At 42.4% G+C, this 20114-nt stretch overlaps 1 protein-coding gene across 1 annotated transcript; it reads left to right on the forward strand.

Moving 5' to 3' along the window:
* Window positions 1-162: 162 nt before the first annotated feature.
* On the forward strand, window positions 163-19391 carry LOC141914477 (uncharacterized). Its single transcript, XM_074805703.1, has 27 exons — window positions 163-523; window positions 2685-2848; window positions 3051-3162; window positions 3724-4091; window positions 4397-4539; window positions 4629-4882; window positions 5130-5254; window positions 5338-5431; window positions 6151-6225; window positions 6301-6407; window positions 6491-6638; window positions 7444-7553; window positions 7671-7823; window positions 8220-8264; window positions 8379-8658; window positions 8978-9253; window positions 9471-9778; window positions 9907-9942; window positions 10028-10160; window positions 10314-10682; window positions 11299-11428; window positions 11705-11907; window positions 11988-13112; window positions 13190-13586; window positions 16518-16805; window positions 17898-18032; window positions 18437-19391. Exons 2-27 carry the CDS (start codon window positions 2772-2774, stop codon window positions 18883-18885), a joined length of 5940 nt encoding a protein of 1979 aa, XP_074661804.1. The 5' UTR covers window positions 163-523; window positions 2685-2771; the 3' UTR covers window positions 18886-19391.
* Window positions 19392-20114: the final 723 nt, after the last annotated feature.

Here is a 20114-nt window from a genome sequence, read left to right on the forward strand (position 1 = left end):
CGTACATTGCCGAAGCTAACCCTAACCCTAGTTCGGCAGATGTCGGAATAAGCCGAACGTTTCCGATTCATCGGCGAATTCGGAATGAGCCGAGCATCGCCGACGATTGCCGAAGCTCCTTGGTACACAGATATTGTAAACCCCGTTAATGGCTGCTGTAATGGAGGACGCGACGAAGGAATTATTTGTGAATAAAACTCTGCTATTTTCACGGCGTAATGCGGATTATTGGGAGCGATTACGATATGATATTTATACCGGGTGTAAATTTAGATCGGTTTATTAATCGAACAATCAGTAATTATTGCGTTAATTAACCGTCAACCACAGAAACACCAGCGTCTAAATTCGTAAACAAAAACGCTTCAAAAACTCAACCGACTTCTCGCGACGGTCGCAGTGTTTGTTAGTGATTGATTGATTCAGTGATTTAGAGAGGAACTGTTGTGTTTGTGTGTGAGCTGGATTCAGATCTCAGCTGCTGCTGCTGCTGCTGTTATCTCTGTCTCCTAACTCTCAGCAGGTGAGTACACTAATAACAACAACATAGTGAATTGAATTGATATTGAACTTAACACAACAGAAAAATGTCGGGACAAAAAACCTGGCCCATCCCCTCGGCCTCCTCCCTGACTCTCCTCCCTCCCCCTATACAAGTACTAGCTCTCCCCATCCCCCAGTGCTGGTCGCTGAATTATATTGTGAGATTGTGCAGGTTCCGTTGATAGAGGAGATACTGACCACTCTCCACTGACGAGCAGTCGTTGAGTCTAAGGCTCTGAGACTGAAGAGAGAGGGTTTGACAGTAACCCTGATACCAGTGAGTGTTAGTGTCACGGTCTGTTTTTATCTGAAACTGAATCCAGCTGAGCCAGAAATGTATCATTAATGGTTGTATTCAATAAGAGGACCTTTTTTGGCTTTTAAAATGTGTTCTTAAACCCAATTAGCAGCAGACATCATGAATATGAGGTTTTTATTCAGTAGAATATGATATTAAGAAACAGACAGCAATGACAGTCTCTAAAACAGACAGCAATGACAGCGTTTATGACATCAATGACAGTTTTTATGACAGCAATGACAGTCTCTAAAACAGACAGCAATGACAGTGTTTATGACAGCATCATCTGTCAAACGATTGCCAAAGTTTATATCAATAACCATTCTTAAGATAAAGCGTTGAATATCCAGATCTCAGTTTGTCTGAATTCGGGGTTTATTATTTGAGGGGCCGCGTAATTGTTTTTTAGGAAACAATTTGGTTCAATCGTCAATAATTCTGGATTATATAAATTGATTGAGGTTTTAGATCCGTGCGTTGTTGTATGATGAACTAATGAACTAATGCTGATAAATGTTTTTAAACATTCTCCTGAAACTGGTGTCCTAGATATATAATTAATATCGTCCGGGATCAATGTGTTTGTTTTTATTGTCACAGCTGTGTTTTCAATTCAATGCAAGGATCGCTGTACCGTAGGCCCCTATACTGTCACAGCTTTACCAGCTCTCTCTTTCTGTCTCTCTCTCTCTTTCTGTCTCTCTCTCCTGCTCTCTCTGTCTCTCTCTTTCTGTCTCTCTCTCCTGCTCTCTCTCTCCAGCTCTCTCTCTCCTGCTCTCTCTCCCCAGCTCTCTCTCCCCTCTCTCTCTCCCCTCTCTCTCCCCTCTCTCCCCCCTCTCTCCCCCTCTCTCCCCCTCTCTCTCCCTCTCTCTCTCTAGCTCTCACCAGTTCTATTCAGCTCTCCAATCAATACTTACTTATTTACACACAGTCTAGAAATATTGAATTTCGTTTAACTGTGATTCATTGCTGTAAAAAATTCTTTGTTTTGGTTCTGTGAGTAATAACTGCTTGTATTGAAATATAGTAGCAAAAACCTTAAATGTTTTACAGCCCAAACTTATCGAATCAATAATGTTTGTTTTGGAGTTTAATTGAGGGTCATGTAATTGTTTTAACTGTGGTGACTATTGCGCTGCAGTTCTTCACACTAATACATATCAGTAATCGCTGATTGTCTTGCTATTCATAACATTCGAGATTCATTGAATTTGTTCTACTTTATTTCTATAGATAAAAATTTCCAGTAATTCTAGGAATATAATAACAATCCGTAGCACTCGTTCAGCAGGGTCTCTGTGCAGCTAGCGCCATTACCAATCATATTGCTGTCTGTTCTACAGTTAGACAACTTGTCATTTGCAAGCAGCAGCAGCGGCAGTAGCAGCTATTTTGCTGCTATGTTTTTCTCTGGCGGGTCGAGTAGCATAATAATAAATGCACCTCACTCGCTCAGCAGCAGAGACCAACTAGCTCCACATCTCGTCGTTACCATGGTTACGCGGGCTGCTGGTATGTTTTGATAGCGGGTATGAATGGATTGTATACAGTACACGGATAAAATCAATATTATCCAGCAATAGCAGTAGCTCCCCTTCCCCTCTGCTCCCCTCTCCCCTTCGCTCCCCTCCTCCCCAGTATTCATCCATTAGTTTGATTATAATGGAATTGTCATAGATACAGTAATCACTGAAACAGTGTTAGAGTCTCTCACAAAAATATCATTATGTATATCATACAAATATCGAATGGTTTATTTTTAGAGCCATTATCCTGCGCTTAGATTTGAAATAACAACCGTCGCTATTGTTGTCACGTTATGGATTCGATTTAATTTCAGGGTCAAGGTCATTGGTAGTCGAATGCGATGCCTATAACGCTCGGAGTAATTGATCTCCATGGTTACCCATAACTACCGACCGCAACAATGATGAACGTTACGATATCATCTGCGCAACAGCAGTCTGATTCGTGTGATTACCACCAGGTGGCATGGCAGGCATCGTAAGTATCTGCGCTATGAGTTTTCACTTACAGTTCACTATTGTTTTATAACCCACTGAGTTAAAGAGATAAACAGTGACACAGTCACCGCTGAGATTTAACACAAGTCTAGTATCAAGTAACAATGTTAAATGCTGTACTTTAACTGGGGGCCTAGACAGTTCAGTGTGTGTGTCTAATGTATTTAATGTATTTATTTCAGATCTCGAGCTTCCTCCAATTACATGAATCTAAATAACGATGATGTCTATTACCCACCTCCGAAACAACCTACTCACGTTACTTATCCTGGTTGCTATGGGTTACCATACCAGGTGAGACTTGTAAGCATCGTAACAGTTTTATTACTTGGCATGAATTTTATTTCATTTTTGTGTTTTTTAATGGTTATCCCGACCGGGTGCCGCGTATTGACCTCATTCTCATTGAGTAGTCGTAGTTTTCTAATCGCATCGACCAATTGTAGTGTGATATAAAGATTTAGAAGATGAATAAAAACTGGTTTTAAAATGAATCATGAAAAGTTGAGTCATGAAATTGGGTTTATCGGAAACGAGGCTTAAAAATATCATATTTTACAAACTCAGTGAGGATGGAATGTACATAATATACCAGTAGATAGAGATCAAAATCTGGATCCAGTTCCACGGACTTTTAAAGAGTTGACTGACAACTCTAACTCACAACTGTAGAACTGGATCCTGAGTTCTCAGCTAATTCTAACTTACAACTGTCAAATTGGATGCTGGTTTTAAGCCGAGGCAGCTTGACATCTTATACAGTTCCTATTTAGACCTATTTTGATTTTGATCTTCGTAAAACCAGTAAGAATTTATTTGACTAAATTTTATTAATTGTTATTGTATGAATTACAGGATCACAATTATGGAGCGCCACCTCCTCCGACTCCACCCCTGTCTCCGATACCGGTTGTACCGATTTCACCGGCAAAGATTAACGGTTTAATCGACGTGGTTGACGCGGCTGATTCTAAAGATGCGAAGCTCGCTACGATCACTGATACTATTAACGAAGTTCTCAGTTCTACTACGTCTAATAAAGATTCATCCACGGATCTGGTGAATATTAATCCCGCAACTTTAGTAGTACCAGCACTGGCAGCTGAGGAAGAGGTTATAGATACAGCTGCTGCTGCTGTAGCTGCTGCTGATGACAGCGTTACGAGATGTGTTTGTGATTTTACACATGATGATGGTTATATGATCAGCTGTGATCATTGTCTGTAAGTATTATAAACATAGTGTCCTCACTGACATTGAAACTTTTTGACAAATTTTACCAAAAAGCTGGAAAACTCGGGGGCTGGTTCCATAGTCACGACTTAAGACCAAAAGTGATCTTAAATCTTAAGACTGGTCTTAAGTTGTTAGTTAGATTAGCTATAGAACTAATTTTGTCTTAGACCGGTCTTAAGTCTATACCCTGTCAATGGAACCGGACCCAAGGGATTATGACAATGTTTTTGACGGTGTGTTTGTTATCAGTCAATGATTCAATGAATGAATTGTAACTAATTCACTATTATAGAGTATGGCAGCATATTGATTGTGTTGGTATAGACAGAGATTGTATTCCTGATTCTTACTATTGTGAACAATGTCAACCGAGAGCTATCGATAAGAAGAGAGCAGTTCTGTTACAGGAACGACGTAGAGAACAGATATTAGCGCGTGAGTGCTTGTATTATCATCGATCGCCACTAGGGGGCACTATCTCGCACGCAGCTATCTGACATTTTTTGCATGTTTTAATATTTCAGTTACGATGAGACAAAAGCGTGGCCCGAAAAAAGGCAAAAAACTAAAAGATAAACAGCAACAACAACAGCAGCAGCACCACCTGGTGAAAACAACGAAAAACAAAGTGAAGAAATTTCAGAAGAAATTGATGATAAAATCATCGTCGTCGTCGACGGCAACGAGTGCGACGTCTGCCAATAAATGGGTTAAAACTGATCTGAAAGTAATCCAAGCATCTACGATAAAAACACTTAAACTACCGAAAAAAATTAAGGTAAGTCTTTAAACCCCCCTCAATCCCCCACTCACACCCCTCAATCCCCTCTCACACCCCTCAATCCCACTCTCACACCCCTCAATCCCCCACTCACACCTCAATCCCCTCTCACACCCCTCAATCCCCCACTCACACCCCTCAATTCCCCTCTCACACCCCTCAATCCCCCACTCACACCCCTCAATCCCCCACTCACACCCCTCAATTCCCCTCTCATAACTTCTGCTGTATGCTGTATTTATAGAAACTGAAAGAGAACGACAGCCCGAAAAATGAAATGAAGAAAATTGCGGCGAAAGTCGGTGGTAAAGTTTCCGTTACGGAAGATGAACCACTTCCTGTTTGGGACGACGACGACGACTGTTCCGAGTGAGTTTAATTCTGTTTGATTCATGTTTGTGCTAATAGATGGCAGCAGTAGTATGTATATATAGTAGTTGTATATTTGACAGGGACTCGTATGAGATAGTATCGAGTAATATGTACAGCGGAGCAGTGTTAGAAATGTTCGCCGGTAATAAAACATATAACGGTGTGAAACAACATGTAAGTCTACTCATCCCCCCCTCCTCCCTGTCACCCCTCCCCCCTAGTACACCCACACTCATCCCCCCTAGTACACCCACACTCATCCCCCCTCCTCCCTGTCACCCCTCCCCCCTAGTACACCCACACTCATCCCCCCTAGTACACCCACACTCATCCCCCTCCTCCCTGTCACCCCTCCCCCCTAGTACACCCACACTCATCCCCCTCCTCCTCCCTGTCACCCCTCCTCCCTGTCACCCCTCCCCCCTAGTACACCCACACTCATCCCCCCTCCTCCCTGTCACCCCTCCTCCCTAGTACACCCACACTCATCCCCCCCTCCTCCCTGTCACCCCTCCTCCCTGTCACCCCTCCCCCTAGTACACCCACACTCATCCCCCCCTCCTCCCTGTCACCCCTCCCCCCTGTCACCCCTCCCCCCTAGTACACCCACACTCATCCCCCTCCTCCCTGTCACCCCTCCTCCCTAGTACACCCACACTCATCCCCCCTCCTCCCTGTCACCCCTCCCCCCTAGTACATCCACACTCATCCCCCTCCTCCCTGTCACCCCTCCCCCCTAGTACACCCTGTCACCCCTCCCCCCTAATACATCCACACTCATCCCCTCTTCCTCCCTGTCACCCTCCCCCCTAGTACACCACACTCATCCCCCCTTCCTCCCTGTCACCCTCCCCCCTAGTACACCCACTGTATGTTTATATTTTATATTTCAGCCCGATGCTAATAATGACTGCAGCCCTTTTGATCAACTGCTGGTTCAGTTGTGTAAAGTACGGCCAAATAGAAAGGTACGAATCAATTAGAATATTCCAGTTATTGTACGTGTAGGAGGAAGTAATTAATGTGATGTATGTTTATTGTAGGGTATCGAAGTCGCTCATAATGTCGTCAATGATCAGATGTTAATTGAGTTTAAAGGTGAAGTAATGTTTAGAGAACAATTCGATAAGGAAAATAATTTGCTCAAAAAGTAAGTTTATCGTCGCACCGATCTGAGTTTAGTATCCGTCGTGTCCCTGTGAGTGATTGTATGATTCACGGTGTGTATTTCAGCAGCAGCAGCAGTGGTGGCAGCACCAGTCAGTTTCATCCGTTTGTTCTGTTTTACTCTAAATACGACCGTTGTGATTTATGTATCGACGCTACCAAATATGGAAGTGAAGCTCGGTTCCTCAGGAGATCGTGTTTACCGAATGCAGAGGTAACGTCCTCACTCTCCAGACCCCCCTCCTCTCCAGCCCCTTCCCCCTCCCTCCTCTCCAGCCCCTTCCCCGCCCTCCTCTCCAGACCCCCCTCTCCAGCCCCTTTCCCCTCCCTCCTTTCCAGCCCCTTCCCCGCCCTCCTCTCCAGACCCCCCTCTCCAGCCCCTTCCCCTTCCCTCCTCTCCAGCCCCTCCCTCCTCTCCAGCCCCTTCCCCGCCCTCCTCTCCAGACCCCCCTCTCCAGCCCCTTTCCCCTCCCTCCTCTCCAGCCCCTTCCCCGCCCTCCTCTCCAGACCCCCCTCTCCAGCCCCTTCCCCCTCCCTCCTCTCCAGCCCCTCCCTCCTCTCCAGCCCCTTCCTCTCTCCAGCCCCTTCCCCGCCCTCCTCTCCAGATTTCCTCCTCTCCAGCCCCTTCCCCGCCCTCCTCTCCAGACCCCCCCTCCTCTCCAGACCCCCTCCTCTCCAGCCCCTTCCCCCTCCTCCAGACCCCCTCTCTCCAGCCACTTCCCCCTCCTCCAGACCCCCTCTCTCCAGCCCCTTCCCCCTTCCTCTCCAGCCCCTTCCCCGCCCTCCTCTCCAGATTTCCTCCTCTCCAGCCACTTCCCCCTCCCCTCTCTCCAGCCCCTTCCCCTCCTCTCCAGACCCCCCTCTCCAGCCACTTCCCCTCCCCTCTCTCCAGCCCCTTCCCCGTCCTCCTCTCCAGACCCCCTCCCCTCCTCTCGAAACCCCACTTACCCTTGTAATAGTTGATATATATGTGATGAAGTTAAAGATCTCTGTAGTTAAGTGTTTGATGTGTTTGATAGGTTCGTCATGTAGTAGACAGTGGATTGATACATTTACTGGTTTACGCCTGTAAAGAGATTTCACAAGGATCTGAAGTCACGATTCCTTTCGATTTCGACTATCGACAATGGTAAGTTTATAAACAACATAAAACTCCCCTCTCTGACATCATCATTGACAAACCTAGTGATGATTATACAGCACAGTGAAAAGGAATGAAATGTTGATTTGTATTTGATTGTTACAGTTGTGAACCGGTAGAATGTGCGTGCTCCAGAAACAACTGCTCCGTCACAAAATACTTCAAAAACAGAGATCAACATCCGATCATTAAACAGTCTTCAGAATCAACTACAACATTGACTCCTCCTACTCAATCTACTACTGTCAGTGTGAAAAAGTAAGTTCAATGTTAAACTATCGGTCAACCCTTGATTATCAGCGTCCCTATAGACTTGACACAGGGTGGCGCTACTGAACTGCAAAACTCGGGGAGTCTGAAAAATCAGGAAATTTGACCAAAAATCTGGCAAACTCAGGGAATTCAGATAATGCTTTTGATCATAAAAAATGAATGAATTTAAACATTTTAAATGTAGAAATTTCACGCAGGGAATTTTTCATAATCACAGTGGATTTGTATATATTACCACCGTGTACTGCCCTCTGTCTCAATATAAACGATGTAATTCTATCGGTTTCCACTGAAGATAATCAACAGTTGACTGTTTTAATTTTAAACTCAGCTTCGTAGGCATTTTGTGTTGACACGCTATTATTACACTGTTATCAATAGGTTTCCTCTGAATTTAGTGAAAGTATCAAGAAATAATTTAACCAGGTACGAGATTTATTTATTCAGCTTCAAGTAGAAAATGCCTCGGTTTATTTCGCATTCTTTCTCCGCAGGGGGGGGGGAACTATGTACGTCGATTAACATTAGATTCCATTTCAGGGTCGTCGGTCAAAAGAGATCAAAATCGCAGGAGAAATCATCGGAACCGGAACCCCCAGCGCCATCTATACCGGCGACCGGTACTACTAATAAACGTAGAGCTACGCCGCTGAAACCATCGACCGTCACGAATCAACAAGATAAAACAGATTTAAATAAATCGATTAATACATCTGAGGATGATGAGGCTGGAGAGGAATCTGGTAATATAGAACTAGACGTTGAGGAAACATCTACTAAAACTACTACACCTCCACAACAACGAACCAACAAAAAAATGGTCAGTATTTTACTTATTATTTCTCACTCTCTCTTTGCTCAGCACAACTGTCACATTTTAACTATTATAGTAAAAAGTGCTGGAGAAATGAAACAGCGCGGCTGATTACCGGTAATCAGGGAATAGTCGGGCTGTTTTCAGTTCTTTTAAAAAGTCATGGAATTGTATAAAACAGCTTTGAATCGGGGATAAGTTGGAGGGAAATTAGTTGAAAATGTGAGATCCCGTCAATGTGTTACATATTTGGTTACGGTAATTGATTAAGATTCGAGAGAACAATGTGGCGCCACCATGTGAGTGAATGTGTTACTATTTTTAGAATCGAGAGGAACGTAAAATGGAAGCAATAATGAAAGCATTCGAAATAATGGAAAAACGAGAGGAAAGACGTAAAGAGGCGTTGGCACGACAACAGAGTCATGATTCGTCGTCAGGGGCGACTGTTGGTGCAGGAGGGTCGAATGAAACTACCGTAGTATCATCAACTACAACAACTACAACTACAACTACACCGGTTAAAAAAACACGCAAAAATAGTTCAGAAAATAATAAAAAATCTGCAAAACGGAAAAGTGTCGAGGAGAAACACATTCAGGTAGGTGGCAGCACAGTACTTCTTTATTCCAGGTGGCAGCACAGTTCTTCTTTATTCCAGGTGGCAGCACAGTGCTTTTTTATTCCAGGTGGCAGCACAGTGCTTTATTCCAGGTGGCAGGTAGAATTTTAGACTGTGTGAAAAATGTTTGAACTTAGAAGATGTTTCCATCCTTGAGAACCTTCGAAAACTAATATTATTGTTGTAATGTTTGCAGGTGTCTGAATCAGAATCTACAAATGTAAAAGATGAACAACCAATCATAAAACACGAACAAAAAACTGTTAAATCGGAGCCGTCTGCTAGCAGCAGCTCTCAACCGTCAGAGACACCTGGTGTTAAACTAGAACAAATGGATGTAGGATCGACGAGTTGTGACGATTCACAGATGATCTGTGATACCGCGATAAAACAGGAGCCACCCACTCCGGCTCCGGCAACAGCTCCGGACGAGCCTCCTGCTGTAGATTCAGAATCTACAGCTGACGACAAACAGATTAAAACAGAACAAACAAAATTAAAAGGGTAAGGTTCATATTGAGAGGTAATGAAATATATAGTTCATCAGTTGATATATACAGGTATAGGTGGTAGGGTGAGATACTGCGTTGAAGGTGTTGAGTTTGAATTTTAATGAAATATTTTGATTTTAGAAAGAAGAGAAGGCGATCTTTACCGATTTCTCGCAGGTTTGTAGATTACTGAATTCTAGATGATTCAGCTGTTTTTACTAAACAGTTTAAAGTTCACTGTTTGAAACTGTGTATATTGTAGGCGTGTGACGAACAGATCTCAAAGTGCATCAACCGATCAGTTAAACACCGGTGAATCAGTCGTCTCTACCGCTCCAGTTTCAATCACTCCCGATCCTTCAATTCAAGCCTTTCGATTCCCAAAAACTAAAAAGGTCGGTTTAATCAGCTATTTGTTAGATAACTCTGTAAGATGTCAGTTAATGGACCGAGATAAAACACGTTGATTGAGAGATTGAACCCGAGAAGTTGTTTGTAATTATTGTCAAATTGCTGCCCGTATTGAATGAATTCCTTTGTGATTTTAGCACATGATGAATGAATGGTTTTCTGAGAATGATTCCGGACGATCGATAAACGGAGCAGCAGCGGCTGCCGATGGAGGAGGAGTTGAAGGAGTAACAGCAGCAGCAGCAGCAGCAGGAGGAGGAGGAGGAGGAGGAGGAAACAGCAGCGGAGTCGACGAGGAGGAAGAACAAATATTTGTAAAATGTATCAATAATTCGAGAATTGATAATCTGAGTCATTTACGGCGTAATTCGCACAACAGTGGTGGTAACCACGGTAACGTGCCGATATTAAAGCTACCGACGACTCATCATTATCATCATCATCACCAATCAACGACACCGGTGATGACGAGTAGCAGCGCCGGAGGTATCGGATCGGCTAAAAAGGTAAAAATATTCCTCCTTCAATCAGTTTCATCGAATCAACTCAAGTTTTACGTTTCTTGATTTAACAAAATTTAAAATCGAATTCACAATAGTTGAAATGAATCCAGGTCGTTTCTCACATCTCATTCATTCACTACATTAGTAAATGACTAGTTTAATTTCTTAGAATCAATTTGAATTTAACAAATTAAGAGCAGGATCTTGAAGTCCTGGGGCCGGTTCCATAGACAGGGCTTAGACTTAAGACCGGTCTAAGACAAACTTAGGTCTATAGCCAATCTAAGAACTTAAGACCAGTCTTAAGGTTTAAGACCATTTGTGGTCTTAAGTCCTGACTATGGAACCGGCCCCTGACTTAAAAGTTGTAGAAGTTTTAACCATTTTGAAAAAACGTCATTTGACTTTGAGTGACACCTGGTGTGCGTTTCAGAAACGAAATCAGCACCGATTGATTTTGAGCTTACAACAGAAAAGAGACACATGTGAGACAATTTCTGTATGAAATAGAAATACAGTACGCACTGGCGCACTGGCAGCGCAATTACATAAAGCAGCAAAAAGATTTTTTAAAAGTCTGAATAATTGTTTAATGAATTGTGTATTATTGTTTTTATAGAGATGGCTTCGTCAGGCTATGAATGAAACCGATAGTGGAACTAGTTCTCCTGTCCTTAACGGTAGCGCAAGTCCTAATACAATACACAGTTACATATCGATGAATAGCCCTTCGCATTCGCCACCTACTGGTGAGTTACTAACACTAATCAGTTGTGACAGTTTGAATCACAGACACAATAAATATGTAACATTTATTACTATTTCTGAGAAGAAAATCTGAAAACTTTTATAAACATAAGTACAATATTCATCATGTTGAATAAACTCTAATTCCGTTACTTATTACTGTTTCTGTGAAGATGAATTTAGATAAATCTGGAAACTATCAAATTCATTGATCAACTCTCAAAACTTCATCAGAATTCTGTTGATTAGAATAACGATAATATATCGATTATTTATAGATTTTGTGACTCCATTGAAAAAGCGTCGTTTAGCTCGAGAGTCGATATCGTGTGAAGATGGTACCTTACCCCTTACTCCGTCCACTCCATCTACATCACCGGTTCCAGAGACTACGGCTACAGCTGCTTCACCGGTACCTGAACCATCAGCTACCGTACTGCCGCCTACACCTAATACACCCGGTGATAATCTCCTCCTCATGGTACGTTTATCAATCAAACAGTTCTTTCTCGCCCTGAATGTTGAACATGTGAATTCATGTGAATTGTGCTGTATTTTCAGAATCCATGTGCTACAATGTGCTATGAAAATACTGACAATGATCAGTTTGAAAATACTAAAACTATTACGATTCTCAATACGAGTTCAGGATACACGCGAAATCCCAGTCCTGTACGCTCTAGGAATCCGAGTTCCAGTCCGGCGCTGTCTTTGAGTCCGGCACGGTCACAGCTTCCGAGTTTGAGTCCGGCGCGGTCACAGAATCCGAGTTTGAGTCCGGCGCAGTCTCAGAATCCGAGTTTGAGTCCGGCGCAGTCTCAGAATCCGAGTTCGAGTCCGGCACGGTCACAGAATCCGAGTTCGAGTCCGTCGCAGTCTCAGAATCCGAGTTCGAGTCCGGCGCAGTCTCAGAATCCGAGTTCGAGTCCAGCGCAGTCTCAGAATCCGAGTTCGAGTCCAGCGCAGTCTCAAAATCCGGCACGGTCACAGATTCAAAATTCGAGTCCGGTTAATTCGACCGGCAGTAGTGTTTTACGTGCTATAGACAGTATTTGGAACGAACCTAGGTTAACACTACCGAGCGAAACGGACTCGGATGTAATGCACAGCAGTACTACTGAAACTGAGTGTAGTTCTAGTGATCAACAACAGGGGGCGTGTACGTCGACTGACGAGGGTCAGGAGGTGGAAGCTGTTTGTAGTTCTAGCGTTACCGTTACTAGCGCCGATAGTAATTCATCAGATTCTACCGAACACAAACAGCAGACGCAGCAGCAGTGCGATACGAGTACACCAGGTGGAGCTACTACTCGTCATTCTACCGACGTCGATTATTGCGTTACCGCGGCGACGGTAACTAACAGCGAACAGGAAGTGAATTCGACAGTGGTCGATTCGGTGGATGAATCGGAGGAATCTATGATAACGAGTTCGTACGGTGAATCGCAGGGATTCGATATAGATGATTCAGCGGTTCAGATAGCGTCTAGTAGCACCGATCATAGCACAGCGGTAGATTCATCTACTACGCATTATAAACTACACGTATCATCTACTACTGATTTAAACTATAATAAAACAACAAACAACACCGTCTCCACGACTACTATACAACCAGCGCCATCTATTAACCAATCATCGGAAGCAGCTTCAGTTTTACCATCGACGCCACCTACCAGGAAAAAGGTACGTTACGTTTTATCACTATCGTTTCAGCCTATTTTCTAACGGAATTCATTTAAATTTATTTCGTTTCTTTGAAGGTTTCATTGTTGGAATATCGTAAACGTATGAGAGATCGAGGCAGCACTGATCGGACTAGCGTAGAACGGACTAGTACTGACTGGACTAGTATCGATCGGACTAGTATCGATCAGTCATCGGTTTCTAACAGTCGCGTCGAATACTCTACACCGATATCTATCGCCGTGGCAACCACCTCGACGACCTCAAACTGTTTAACCGTCGTTACGGGCGACGTAGCCGTCGTCAATAGCAACACGCGGAACACTACTCCCGCGACGATGAACATTATACCATCGGTGTTACCGGTGGCAACCGCTGCAGCGGCGCCCCCTACACCAATCTGTTTAACCCCGTTACAGTTACCTAGCAACAGTCAACAAGATACTTCATCGTCCAGCTCAGCCACGCAGCAAGGTCAGTTGTACTTTTACACCATATTTATCATATTAGTACATACAGCATATAGATGAAATATAAACCAACGAGTGATGGATTTTAGTTTATACAGAGAGTATAGTGACGTGGTGACATCTAGTGGTGATATATAGAACTATAAGTCGATGATTCACTGTATCTCAGACACTACGACATGTATATATATAACATCATGTTTCAACTACTCTTATGTCTGGGTGTAATGTTACATTATTACAGTATTGAAGTACTACTTTATCTGCCTCCCCCTCACTCTCTCACTCACTTAGTCTCACTTATATTGACAATCTCACTCAACATCTAGAAAACTGTTTGACCATTAAACAGTCTGTAAAAACAGCCATCATTTTACTGCAATACATCACAGTCTGGCTGGACACAGTTTTACTGATCTTTATACAATTCTGATGTTTACGGGCCAGTGTAATTCTGATGTTTACGGGCCGGTGTAATTCCGATGTTTACGGGCCAGTGTAATTCTGATGTTTACGGGCCAGTGTAATTCTGATGTTTGCGGGCCGGTGTAATTCTGATGTTTACGGGCCAGTGTAATTCTGACATTTACGGGCCAGTGTAATTCCGATGTTTACGGGCCAGTGTTATTCTGATGTTTACGGGCCAGTGTAATTCTGACATTTACGGGCCAGCGTTATTCTGACATTTACGGGCCAGTGTAATTCCGATGTTTAAGGGCCAGTGTTATTCTGATGTTTACGGGCCAGTGTAATTCTGATGTTTACGGGCCAGTGTAATTCTGATGTTTACAGGCCAGTGTAATTCTGATGTTTACGGGCCAGTGTAATTCTGATGTTTACGGGCCAGTGTAATTCTGATGTTTACGGGCCAGTGTAATTCTGATGTTTACAGGCCAGTGTAATTCTGATGTTTACGGGCCAGTGTAATTCTGATGTTTACGGGCCAGCGTTATTCTGACATTTACGGGCCAGTGTAATTCCGATGTTTACGGGCCAGTGTTATTCCGATGTTTACGGGCCAGTGTTATTCTGATGTTTACGGGCCAGTGTAATTCTGATGTTTACGGGCCAGTGTAATTCTGATGTTTACAGGCCAGTGTAATTCTGATGTTTACGGGCCAGTGTAATTCTGACATTTACGGGCCAGCGTTATTCTGACATTTACGGGCCAGCGTAATTCCGATGTTTACGGGCCAGTGTAATTCCGATGTTTACGGGCCAGTGTTATTCTGATGTTTACGGGCCAGTGTAATTCTGATGTTTACGGGCCAGTGTAATTCCGATGTTTACGGGCCAGTGTAATTCCGATGTTTACGGGCCAGTGTTATTCTGACGTTTACGGGCCAGTGTAATTCTGATGTTTACGGGCCAGTGTAATTCTGATGTTTACGGGCCAGTGTAATTCTGATGTTTACGGGCCAGTGTAATTCTGATGTTTACGGGCCAGTGTAATTCCGATGTTTACGGGCCAGTGTAATTCTGATGTTTACAGGCCAGTTAACTGTCGTCGCTCGTGTCCAAAACCTGTCCCAACCTATTACAACTGATCTTAAGATGTTTATAGATTGACTATTGAACTTAGACTGGTGTTCGATCTAAGCTCAGACCTTGAAACTCGGAGACCCATTTCAAACTCTGAACAAGTTTATCGGGCCTAGAATTTAAGCATTTTCATTTTAGCAAAATAACTGTAGATCATTCTTATTTTCTGGTTATTTTGTGTATATGGCTAAAATTGAAAGGTGATGATACAAACGTGAAATATTTCAGCCACATTTGATTCAGACAAGAAAAATCGTTTATAAGCATAAAGCATAGAGAATGACTGCAGTTTTTTAGTGTGACATGTGGCAACTGTCATCATATAGAACCTGAGGACAATCTGTAGAAATCAATAACACGCTGTTCTATGCATGTATTGGGTACAGTCACTATGTTTTTCTGATGTTGATCACTGAAATTTCAGTAAATTCACCGAAAATCTAGTAAAATATGAGTTAAATTTCTATGAGTAAAATTAATCATTTATCGACGGTTTGATCTGAAAAATTCTGGACTCGGCAACGTCTAGAAAATACGCAGTAAAATCTGCTGCGAATAAAATACAGTCGACTGTAATTAGATTCAGTCTGTGTATTTATCAGTTTATTGCGATGACTTCACTGAGGGTTGTTAGAGTGCTAGATTACATCACCTCCTCTATCCGGTCCAGTCCGGTCCGGTCCGGTCTGTCCGTCCGTACTAACTCTTATGTGGTTTTCTATAAAAATCTGACTCATCTCTTTTCACAGTCGTATTATGTTTCATAAGTTAATTACGTACTCTTATCACTACTCTTAGCATCATTAGCCATTATTGCGGCAATTCGGCAGTTTGGGGCCTCGAGCGGTAACACTTAAAACTGTCACTGAGCAATATCTCAGTCGTAAAGTCAAGTGTTACAATCATCACATCAGTGAAACAATCTGTAACATGTCTGTGTGTGTGAGTCATACATCGTGTTTGTGTTAAGAATATTTGATATATTCGCCAGCTCTTCGTCAGGTACTGAACTTATCATCTATGTCACAGTCATTGTTTTCAAAATCTGCATCATTTCTACGAGTTGATCAAACAATAATATCCCGACATACTGCAGTTTACAATTCTATAAAATTTAGTTTATGGTCCAAAATTCCATCGATAACAAACCAGTTTAGGGAATCCTCAATGAGTTAAGAGGATCCTCAATGAGATTAGAGGATCCTCGGTGAGTTTAGAGGATCCTCAATGAGTTAAGGGGATCCTGAATCAGTTAAAAGGATCCTCAATGAGTTAAGGGGATCCTGAATCAGTTAAAAGGATCCTGAATCAGTTAAAAGGATCCTCAATCAGTTAAGAGGATCCTCAATGAGTTGTTTGAGGTATTTAACTGAAGTGTATTTAATGATTGTAGGTTGCAGTGAGAAGAAGGATCCATGGAGCACTCCTACGCTAGTCGAGAGAATTAGAGAACAGAGTTTAACCGGATTATCAGATCGTTTAAAACGTGATTTAAGGGATTTTCCACCTCCACCACCGCCTGCGCCACCTATCAGCTCGATACCGGTACTAACGCAGAAAGATGATAAACGATGGAGTTCGGCTCCGGTGGAGAAAGTTCGGGAACAGAGTTTAACGGAACGATTAAAACGTGAATTTGGATTGGAGGATGTTCCCGACGAGACCGACGACGAACATAAAGGTATGTGAAACTATCGCCCCCTGGTGGTGGTCGTGGTGAAACCGCCGTCTGAGACATGACCATATTTAGACGACCTTGAGAACACGGGTCAATCGACTAATGTCATCAGTCATCGTAAAAATGTAGAACAGATTTGTGTAGTTTTTATGATGATTAGAAGTTGTGTTGAGAGTTGCTCCCCCCGGGAGTCCCCCCTCCCGCTGCAGCTGCCGTGTGTATCAGACTGTTTTATGATATGAGGGGAAATTGAACTCATAAATGTAGATTAGTCTGTGAAAATACCTCTCAATTGTCGTGTGACATCATGAGCTAAAAATAGCTACATTACTCATCACAGACACCTCATATACACCGGTCAGCCTATTCACCATCGGTCAAAACTTACTATTAATTACATCGAAATTATACACAAGACTCGCTGATAGATTTACGTTTAAATTTTCCCTTTTGACCGGGTCATCGGAGAGGTGAGGTGTGATTAGCCAATAATCTGTGCCTCTCTCGATCACCGTGGACAACAATAACGGACGAACAATTGAATAAAGAGTTCTAACATTTTTATCGAAGTCTTCTACAAATCAGTTTCAAATCAATAGACACAAAAACCGTGCATCTGTCTGGAAATAATGTGGGTAACCTTTCAGTATCAACAACGTGTGTACATAGCGTTCATAGACGAGAGCTCTTCATCAACCCCCCTCCTCCCTGCCTCCCCCTCTCCTCCCTCCTCACCGATACCCGATGAATCAATAATATTATAACAATAATATATGTAGCTCAAGTGAAGCGCGGTTAAAACTCAAAGAGAAAATAAATGTTCACAAATTCTCCGCGTGAAAATATAGATTAATAAAAATGAGGTTATCGATGAAATGGACCGACGGTGCAGTAGTTTAACCCTGTCACCTACAACTGTCATCATTATTGTCAAATACAAATAGAACAGTTAAAGGTGTGTACCGACCGAGTAGGTAACTTGCGTAAGGGTTCTCAAACTAAAAACACACCCGTTCATTTCATCTTTCAAATTTCACAATTTATGACATATATTTATTTATTTTCTATCAAATTTATGATACTTATATTTTGTAGATGGTGCTCAGCATTTGTCACTACAGAATTTTCAACCACCTCAAATGGTAATGGCACCTCAGTTGAGGCCAGTTAACTGTATGCCTGTTCAACCGGTACCGAGTAATACTGCTAGTATGTTTAAACCTTTCCAAAGTAAGTCTCTTGTAGAGTTCTCTCTATCAATAAACTTTAACTGATTAACTGAGATGATAATTGCAAACTGTTGAAGCTGTAGTTTGTAAGTGGCCTCAATTCTACCCCTTGAAGACCCCTTCAGTAATGTATTGTATAGTATATCACGTCTTGTATTTGCCGGAACCCTCAACACAGTTAAGTGCCCTCTTTTTTAAGCCCTACTCAAATTTTATTGCGATCATTTATCAAATTGAGAATCAGTGAAGGTGATTGAATTTAATCGCCAGTTAACCAGCACCAATGGCAGACTCATTACGCCCAATTCATACTCTTTCCGCTAAATGAGTCCTCAGCCAATCTCTCACCTCCTCCAATGTCTTACATGGAATATTCTAATTATTGTTAATGTTTTTGTGTTACAGATTTTGCGGCTCAGAATGTTGGATACAGCGCAGCAGTTACCGGTTCCGGAAACTTCTCAACGCAGAAAACAGCTTCATCTTTACCTCCAGTGAATCCGAATTATCTACAAAATAATAAAAACTCATATTCATCAACAGCTACACCGGTAGCAGCAGCAGCAGCTGCTGGCAGATATAAAATACCGCAGAGTTATACACAGAACTATCAGATACCAATCTCGCAACAAACTGGCATAATCAAAACTGGGAACTACGGCAATATATACAACACTGGGAAAACTCCGACCGGAGTGCCTCCTCCTCCTCCGCTGCCGGGCTCCGTACAGCCACCAGGGGGCGTTGATTCCAGTTATAGACAGTCGTATGTTTACAATACACCGGGTGTTTATCAAGCGCGAACTCAACAGTACAACTATTCACAAAGCAGTTCATCTTATTATAAAAAATAGAATAGCAGGCTTACAGTGAAACTCGAATGAGGTTGTCACATTTACTGAAGTCTATTTTTGAGTCTCAATTTATATTTCTTATTCAATTTACTAATTGTAAATCATTGAATTGTCACGAGCAACGAGTTTCACTGTAAAATCTATTTTATAAAATAGATGAAGAAATTAAATGGAAAATGAGGGTTTTTTGTGCAACTTGGTCGATATAATATTTGTGCTAATTTTATCGCGATGAATAGTTATTCATCAGTCTCACTGTGCGCCGTGCACGACCTGGGTTTAGATTAAACCAGGCTGCGCCATGCTCGACCTGGGTTTAGATTAAACCAGGCTGCGCCGTGCTCGACCTGGGTTTAGATTAAACCAGGCTTCAACGGGTCAACCTCGGTCTGAACTTAGTTCCCGGTTTGTTCGAGATAAATGAAAATATGAAAAAGTTTATTGTTTGGCATTTATTTATACAGAAATATGTGCAGGAAAATCTAGTGAAACAAAATAAATTTCATCTACGAATGTTGTATATTTTAATAATATAAATATGAATATATATATATATATATATATATATATATACGTATATGAATATATATATATTGTAAAGAATTAACAATTTTTTTATTATCAATCTTTGTAATTAAATGTTGTATGACGTTGTTGATTAGTAGAGACTAATTAGGCTAAGTAGAGTAATTAGTAATTTTATGTTTGTGTCATGTTTGAAATATGTAAATTAATGTTGTAAAAATAGTTCTAGAAATTAGTGCAGTTAACTGTGCTCAATTCAGATGTTTGATCACTGAATTTGTGCTACTGAGTAACACAGTCTCTCTTCAGAGTCTGGTGAATTAGAAATAAATACACATCCACGTCTGAATACAGCATAGTGTACTGTGGTTACTCATCCCTAGAGTGAGGGGGTCACTTACCTACCCGGTGAGTGGGTTCACTCATCCTCGGGGAGTAGATTTACTCACTTACCTACCCGGTGAGTGGGTTCACTCATCCTCGGGGAGTAGATTTACTCACCCCCCTAGAGAGTGGGGGGTCACTTACCTACCCGGTGAGTGGGTTCACTCATCCTCGGGGAGTAGATTTACTCACCCCCCTAGAGAGTGGGGGGGTCACTTGCCTACCCGGTGAGTGGGTTCACTCATCCTCGGGGAGTAGATTTACTCACCTCTAGAGAGTGGGGGTCACTTGCCTACCCGGTGAGTGGGTTCACTCATCCT

This window comes from Tubulanus polymorphus, unplaced genomic scaffold, assembly GCF_964204645.1.
Source record: "Tubulanus polymorphus unplaced genomic scaffold, tnTubPoly1.2 scaffold_25, whole genome shotgun sequence".
NCBI lineage: Eukaryota > Metazoa > Nemertea > Palaeonemertea > Tubulaniformes > Tubulanidae > Tubulanus > Tubulanus polymorphus.